The 8598-nt window shown below is 49.7% G+C and overlaps 1 protein-coding gene across 5 annotated transcripts in view; it reads left to right on the plus strand.

Annotated features, from left to right (window-relative positions):
- The window catches only part of FMNL2 (formin like 2), a 148913-nt gene extending 143794 nt beyond the window's left edge, over positions 1 to 5119 (plus strand). For 2 of the 5 annotated variants that reach the window (XM_086615400.1, XM_086615401.1), the window contains 2 exons: positions 272 to 395; positions 5010 to 5119. In XM_086615400.1, the coding sequence (XP_086471526.1) occupies positions 272 to 395; positions 5010 to 5119 (234 nt within the window). Of the gene's footprint in view, positions 1 to 271; positions 396 to 1988; positions 2081 to 3409; positions 3526 to 5009 lie in introns of those variants that run through there. The other 3 variants (XM_086615398.1, XM_086615399.1, XM_086615402.1) reach the window with 2 other exon arrangements.
- Positions 5120 to 8598: the final 3479 nt, after the last annotated feature.

Genomic DNA, 8598 nt, shown 5'->3' on the forward strand with positions numbered 1-8598 from the left:
TCCAGTTCCAAGCGAGGGGAAGGTTTGGAAGTAGGTGACAAGCATGAGAAGGAGAAGCAGCTGGGGCAGCTCGTGACTCTGCCCGTCCTCCCCGTGGGATGTGAGCCGTCCCCGCACGTGTGTTCCCCTGGTCTAGCACAACTGGGCAGAAAAATGGCAGTTACTGGTTGCTGACTGCTGCCAGCGGGGTCACCTGGTGGTTTTTGGGCTCAGAGGGAGCAGCAGGACAGCGGGAGCCCATCAGGACAGACCCTCTCTTCTTTGCTTTCAGTCTCCTTCGCATAAAACCAAGAGACAGCAGCAAGAGCTGATTGCGGAGCTCCGGCGGCGGCAAGTCAAGGATAACAGGCACGTGTACGAGGGGAAGGATGGTGCTATCGAAGATATTATAACAGGTAAACACCTTTTGTTCCCTACTCCCGGAGGCCCTTTCCCAAAGGATAGAAATGGTTATCTGCCTAGTAGCTGTTGTAAGTGCCGTGTGTTCTTCTTAAGAAAGCGTTCCTCGAGCACAACAGCTTAGGAAACGGTTTATAGATGTGAATCAAGTCTTGGAACTTCTGCTGGTGGTGTGTAACAAACCAACCCCATAACCTGCCTTCACGTGCCCCAGTGCACAGACCTCGGGCACGCGCTCTCGTGCTTAGTTCTTCTCTTGCAGCATGTTGAGAAGTACTCGGTCTCTGATCCTGGGAGTAGCCAGTTCAGTGCCTGGTCTCAGCAAACGCTGCCGTGGGGCTGTGCATGTAGTTCAGATCTTTCCCAGAGACCCCTTTTTTCCCCGTAAATGGAATGAATGACGGATGGTTAACATTATTAAGAGCCTGCGTTTTCATTAAAATGTACTAACAGTAATTGCACATTATTGCACAGTCACAGCAAATCATTTAGTCAAACCCGAATGGTTTATGAACCTGAACTGCTTCTGGTTTTACTGCTGCTCAGTTTGGTGGGCAAAGCCTGCACTGAGCCTCCACCCGGGGCTGGAGGAAGAGGGGCAGAACCCCCTGTCGTAGCCAGAGACAGTCAGGACTTTGGTGCCAACGTTTGCTGATAAAAAGCCACCTTCTAAACTGCATTTTGCTCAGGAGTCAAATAATTTTGAATCTGTACAGCTGCTCTGAGTGCAGTACTTTGATTTTACTGCACGTTCTTCACCCATGGTGTGAAAGAAAAACGATTTCGGCACCTCAGTAGCTTTACAGCACTTTGTTTCCATTGCACAGAAGCTCAAAGGAAGGTCTTTGGGAAGGATTTCCTGGCTGCTGCTCCTGAACTTTTTTCCACACATTTTTCCTGCAGGAGGGCAGGAGAGCTGTTTTACCGTACCTTAAGGAATGCTAGGGAATTTTTGCCCAACTATATGTCAGGGCTGGAATGCTTGAAGCTTTCACAACTATTTTTAACTCTGATTAATAGCTTCCTAAGATAATATTCTTTATTTAAAGGGGAGAGTCGCTATAATATCTAATCTCTTCCTGCTTCTCCAACTCCTTCAGACTCCTGGAAGGTTGTTTAATTGGTAAAGTGCTTCTCCTGGTCTGCGGGAGAAACAGATTGTGTGGCCCAAGACCATCCACGTGCAAAAGGCAGGCCATGGAGGGAGCAGCAGACTCAAATTAAACATTTCCTACGGCCTCGTGCCTGTTATTGCCCATTATGGGGGTGTCTCTGAGGGCCTCAAGCCATGTGATAACAGAAGTTAGGCACAGACAGTCAGGTAGGACCGAGGTCACTTCAGGACGGCCCAGGAGATCTGTGAGTGGTACGGAAATGATGAAAAGTGTCGTTTTAAACTGGGTGGTGCCCCATCAGGTGCACAGAAAAGCTCTGCTGCTCCAATGGCCTCGTTGCCAAAGGCTCCTGGAGGGCGGTGGAAGGTGTGAGTCCACCCCTGGGTGTCCGTAACCGAGCACTAACACCGGACTAATGCCATGGATCCGCTTCTCACGGCTCTGTTTGTCTGTTTGGCTGTTATTCCCATGCAGTGCTGAAGACTGTGCCCTTTACCGCTCGAACCGCCAAGCGGGGCTCTCGGTTTTTCTGCGAACCCGTTCTCACTGAGGAATTCCATTACTAAACTATTCCTCTTTCACATCTGATGCTCTTAGAAAAAAGAAAGGTTGCTGTAGATTTTTGACACTTCTCCGTTTGTGCGGATCTCAGCCAGGACCATGTGAATGTTCAGTGTATAGTAATGTCCAACGTCCCCCCCTGAAGTTGTATTTGTCCCCTCTGTTGCATGTTCTTGTGTTCCAGTAACTTTTTGTTCCATCCCATCGACTTTGTTCTCGATGCTTTTGGCCATCCGTGCGTTTCAAAGGCATCTCTCACCCTCATGGCAGATGCCATAGAACAGCGAGTGGTGGAAGTCACGGTAGATTGGGCGCAGGTTTCCTACAGTTCACGAGACTGAGGAAGGAGACCCGACGCAGTCACGAAGTGACAGTTCACTTGGCTTTTCTATGTCATCCCTTCCGGCCTGCAGCCCTCCTCTGCGGGCCAGTCTGCCTGTGTCCAGTGCATGTGGCACAGCTGTGTGCCAGAGCAAAATCCCCGCTGCATGAACGAAGTGGGACTTTCCTGGGGTTTGCTTTCTGGCCTGGAGGGGTTGTCTGTAACAGCGTCCGTCCTCTGCCAGCAGGGTTTCCTTTTCGACTTTCTAACCAGCACCTGCATGTTTGTCTGCATGCGAGATAGGGGATAAAACAAACAGCGTGAAATCTTTTCTCGTCCGCTCACATCCATGTTTAACCGTTCTCAGTTCCATGCCAACTTTATCGAAAGGAAATCGGAGGTGTTTGCTGAGCACTGGGCAGTTCCAGTTCATGTGGACTTTGCGCAGTGCTGGGGCTGGGCTGGGCAGCGGGGCGCGATGGGATCGGGGTGGAGGGAAGGAGCTGAGCTGGGGAGAGGCTCAGCCACGGGCCAGAGCCGTGGGGAAAAGCTTGGCATGGAACTGAGCGCTTCACCTGGCGCGGTGTGTCTAACCCAGCATGCCTGGTGACACCGTTGTCTTGAATTAAGGCCTCAGCGGCTTAAGAAGACAACGGTGTTTCACTTCCGCCATGTGTATTTTTACGAATGCTCCTAATAAAAATTGCAAACTGTAATCAGCTCAACGGTTATTTGCTCTTTCGAGTTAATTGCTGTGTTGCCTTCCTGGAGCCAATCTTCAAAGCAGCTTGGAATTCGGTTAGCGAGAGGCCGGGGTGGCCCTCCTGCCCGTCCCTCTCCGTGTCTAACCTCCTCTCGCAGCCTCGGCCTCACCCCTTCTTGCTCTGTTGGCTAACGTGCCTGGGAGTTTTGAACGCGGAGTTGACTTGCTCTTCATTTTCCATCCCATTTTTTTACTTAACCATCATTTTGTGTTTTGTTTTGTTCTGTTTTTTTTTTTTTTTCTGTTTAGCCCTAAAGAAGAATAATATCACTAAATTTCCAAATGTTCACTCGAGGGTAAGGATTTCTTCTAGCACACCGGTGGTGGAGGATACACAGAGCTGGCAAGCATCACTTTTTACTTAGCTTCCTCCTCTCTCTGTATGCCAGACAGCCTCTTGGTAGATGTGGCTAAGCGTAATACTGGTGAGAGCCTAAAGGCCAGTGGAGACCGAGACCGTTTATTTCCACCCTCTGTGGTGCAGGGGATCCATAGGCCATGGGCTGGTGACCGTCTTCATCCTCTCTCCATTTTGGCCCGTCCTCTCCCAAGTTTAGCCCCAGGTAGGCAGTCTTGTCCCCCATAGTTCCCTGGATATTCTGCTGCCCCGTCTCGGTCCTGCTGCAGCCACCAAGCAGGACATGAGAGATGGACAACCAGCACCTCAAAGCGTGAAGCTGGGAGAGGGCAGCCTCAAGCACAGGCACCTTCTGCTGGGGTGCACCACGAGCTGAGAAGGTTGGGAGTTGTGTTTAAACCAAGATGTAAGTCATCCAGAAAACCTGAGGGAGGGTTTGCCCAGTCCAGCGCAGATTTGTTTTCCAGATTTTAAGTTTAATTAGCCTTCAGGTGTACCAAGTGTGCTCGTTATATCATAGTGGCACGTGTAACTGCACACGTAACACGTGTAACTGCACACGTAACACGTGTAACTGCACATGTAACACGTGTAACTGCACATGTAACCCAGGCTTTCATCAACCCATCCATCTCCAGCTTTCCCCCATTCCATCTGTTGCATGCTCAGTGTTCCACCTCTGCCCTCCCATGCACTCACCTCCCCAGCAGCAGCGGGAGGGTGGGTCTGCGAGGAGGAGGAGGAAGAGGAGGGAGGGGGTCAGCCACTCCACTGCCTTCGGCTAACGAAGCATCTCTGCTGCTGGCGAGGTGGTGGCAGTGGGGCAGGACAGCAGCTGGAGCTTTGCCAGCCAGTTGCAGGGTACCAGCTCCTTTTTCTCAGGGCACCCCCTTTTAAATAGATGGGTGCAGAGGGAGCGCAGCCCCCTCCTTGTGTTGCTGAACACTTGCACTGTTGTACCCTGGGTCACGCACCTCCAGTGAGCTTCATCCCGCTTTGGAAAACTCCTTCAGCTCACATTAGCGTTTGAGAGGCTGCGTGAAGGACCAAGGCTTTGAGCAAGCTGGTCTAGGGGAAGGTGTCCCTGCCCATGGCAGGGGGGTTGGAACTGGGTGGTCTTGAAGGTCGCTTCCAACCCAAACCCTTCTGAGATTCCATCAGGTGTAGGTCAGGCAGACTGGTTCCAGTTGGTTCCTGCCGTTGGCGAGCACCAGCAGCCCATGGGTGGGAGACGTTCACGCTAACTCGACGGCCTCGCTCCATTTAGTTTCACCAGTATTACCTGCTGCTTGGGTGCGTAGTAAGAGGGCACGTCAATACTTGCTCCCTTCTGCTCTCTCCGTGGGTTGAAGTCCCCTCTCCTGTTCCTACACAAGCTGCTTTGATTGGCTTCCAGCAGGACTTTTTCCCTTGTCTAGACTGCGTGTGTGCGTGTGTGCGTGCGCGCGGGCGAGCCGTGCCGGGTGACGAGCGCCGCTTTCCTCTCCGCAGATCTTCGAAACCAGCCGTACCGACGGGCCGACGCGGTGAGGAGGAGCGTCCGGCGGCGCTTCGACGATCAGAACTTGCGCTCTGCGAACGGTGCTGAAATAACCATGTGAGCCGGAGGCCTGCAGGTGTCAAGGAAAGGGGGTGCTGGAGTGATTCCTTGTCCGCGTGACGCTCGTGTTCTGCCACTCGTTATCAGCCTTGGGAACAGTAAAATTCACCTAAAGGGCTCAAAGACCGAGACAAATGCATAGGAACGTCGGCTCTGGGCTCTCCACTCAACCGTAGCTAACAAGTGCCTAAAATTGAAGTACCTGCTCAAATTAATCAAAGCAATAGGACTTGATTTGATTGGGTATCTTTTTACACCAATACGTTATTCAGTATTTTTAACCAAAATGTAAAATACGTGTTGTTTTCGGGGGGTTTAGGTTGGTTTATATAAAAGTTTAGTGACGGGTCTCCTGCGGACCCAACTGGTCGTGAACAGGTAACACTTGGACGTGCTCTGCTTTTAAATGCATTCCTGTGCTGGCCACCGAGGGGTTAACCTTGGCCTCAGCTGCACTTACTGGCTTTTGGTTGGTTTTTTTGTTTGTTTTTTTTTTTTTTTAAAAAAAAGGAAGACATTTAAGGACTTTCCTATATATAATAGAGAAATAATTCCCAGACCTGGTACCTTTTCCCTCTGCGCCACCGTAGCTGGGCCGTGGGGCCGTGTACGGCAGCGCTCACGGGACGTGTAGCCAAGGACCACGCGGAGGGTGTGATGCCTGTGGGGTGCAGCGTGGGGCACGGTGGGGCTGGGGAGGACGGAGGTGTTGGCGACGCACGCGGCGAGGAGGGTGGCGGAGGCGCGTGCTGTGGGTTCCAGCTGGAGGCAGCTTTTGGATAACAGCGTATTTATTAATTAGCACTAAGGTATTATTAACATCTCAATAATCAGTATTAGGACTCCGAGGACCGTCGCAGTTCAGTTACTCGCGCAGAGAAGGGCCCTGCGCCCTGCTCGGGGGATCCATACCCCGCTCCAGCGGACAATCCGGTTCCAGTTCCCCGGTGAAGGGTCGCTGGGGGAGCGCAGCGCAGCCCACCCGCGCCATCCCCGTGGGCGACAGCTTCTGAAAAGGGGCAGGAGACCACCTTGGGCAGCATGGCACCCCCCCCCCCGCCACTGGCTCGCACCAGTGCCCCAGAGCAGCGCGGTGTGGCCAAACTGGTGCCGGCAGCGTACGCGAGCTTCTCCGGAGTGAAGAACTGGACTGAAGAGGGATTTGTACTTTCCGAGCTCCGTTGTGCTTACAGCTTCCCTTTCCTGGTCTCATTGCATCAATATGTTAATTGTAAAATTTATTGTATAGTATTTAACCACTGAGTTTCTTCTTCTTTTATGTTGTGCTTATGTGAACCACTGGTGAAGGTCCCGTATTTTTTTTTTCTTGGATAATGTGTAGTTATATGATAATCTGTTTTTAAATGTACAGATATTTTGCTACAAAATTGGTGCAGTTTTTTATGGTTTTTACACTTCTCTTTTATCCCCACTTTAGCCTCTGGGTAATATTGTAAATATTGTTTAAAAAAAAAAAAAAATAAATGCATCAGCCTGTGCTATACAATCTGAATGTTATTTTAACTTATAGTTTTTGTTTTTATATTTAACTAAATGGACAGTTCGGGGCTCAAAGTTACCACGTTGACCTCTGCTTACCTATTTACAGGAAGTTTTCTTTAAAAACTGCCACCTTCTTGCATTTACAGCCACGTGTGCTCGACATGCTAAAGAGAACATGCCACATACCGCCTCTTTCTTCACTGGCAGTGACAGAAGAGGCTTTTAATCTGCATAAGAAAATTTAATTCAAAAAATTGTTAGGCAAGCGGTTAAAAGCAGGAGCTCTCACGTTCTTAAGCTCAAAGGTATTGTTTTTTTAATTGAAGACAAAAATTATCATACAACGCGAGTATAATGCTGGCATGTTCTCTTTAATATTTTCTAGTAAAAAAGTAATTTTTCTGCTTCTTAGCAATATTAGAAGTGTTTTATAAAAGCAGTTCATGTTACTTTCCTGGTCTGTTCCTGGCATAAGATCAAATAAACTATTTACACTACTACACCGTAACCCAGAGTGGGTTTTTGTCACCCTTAGGGTTTTTTTTTTTTTCTTTTTTCCCCACCTGCAGTGGTATGTTGGAGGTAAACGGCTGGAGCTGCCAGCAGGGGCAGAGAGAAGTTTGGTTTTGTGGTTTTTGGGTTTTTTTTTTCCCCCCCCTTTCTCCCCTTCCAAAGTGTAACTTTTTGGGGCTGTTGGAGGTGGGAAAGGGGGAATAGGGACCCTCTGAGGGTCTTTCACAGCCCCTGCAGCGCTCACGCTGCGCCAAGGCCGCCTTTGCCATGGGTTCCTGCTGTTGGGTACCCGGCTCCTGCTGCCAGCGATTAACCCGCATCACCGATGCCAAAGGAAGTCTCCAGGTAATTGTGGCCATCGGTATTTTGCCACAAATACCTGAAAAACAACAGTACAAATATTTAAGTTCTCTACTTAAAAGAGAACTACTTCCTGCTTTAGTCAAAATTCAGATTTAATTTTTAGGAGGATTTAACAAAATAAATGCAGAGAGCGGGTGCAGCCACTCCGGCAGGGCCGGAGCTCAGGAGCTGCAGGATGGCAGCGGGGAGGTGGGAATCGGGACTAAACCATCTCAAAGGGCCAGCGAGCTGGGCAAAACAGTAGCTCTGTTCATAGGCAGATTGAAACACTGACAGCCACTGTTAACTCTTCAAAATCATGGATCTTGCTAAAACTCCTTCTAATTTCAAGGCAGAAATGGAGAGTTTGAGCTCAGAGCATCATCGCGCTGCCCGGGCCGGAGAGACGGGTGCTGCGCGGGCACCGCGGCTCTGCCACACCGGGGACCGAGAACAGACAAGGCTGCGGAAGAGGAAAGAGGAGGGAAAATGCAAAACCCTGCAAAAAAGCCTGAACTCATTCCCTTAAAAACGAATTATGCCTTGCCAGGAGTGTTTTGAAAGCAGTCGCCTTTTAAGATGCATGTTTTGCAAGATCTAATTAAAAGACAGACAAAAAAAAAAACCCACTAGAGTATCTTCCATTTACAATTTTTAATTTTTTTAATGGAAAAATAAAGGCAAACCTTTTAGAAGTAATATTCACTTAGAAACGCTTTCTCCTTCTGCAAGTTAAGCGAACGCAAGGCAGTAACAAAATATTGTACACGAGCTCTAACACGTTTGCAAACCATTACGACCAGTTTGCTCCCTCTCCATCCCAGCTCTACATCACCATGACAGGGAACCGTTACTCTCCTCTGCTCCAAACCACAGCTGGGCTGGTTCCCACTCGGGCACTGCCACCTGCTACCCCAGCTACGCATTCCAATACAACGCAAATCCAGGAAAGTGGATTTACAAAATTAGCAAAATACATGTTTAAAGTCTCAGCGGATTGTGAACAGTCCCAGGAGCAGCAGCTACCACCCATCCTTGGGAGAGCCACGTGCTGCAGGGTGAAACTGGGAACAAAGCTGCTGCCAAGGCTCCAGTTGGCCCATTCCCAGGTTTTCATGTGAA

This window comes from Tauraco erythrolophus, chromosome 8 (genome assembly GCF_009769465.1).
Source record: "Tauraco erythrolophus isolate bTauEry1 chromosome 8, bTauEry1.pri, whole genome shotgun sequence".
NCBI classification, from domain to species: domain Eukaryota; kingdom Metazoa; phylum Chordata; class Aves; order Musophagiformes; family Musophagidae; genus Tauraco; species Tauraco erythrolophus.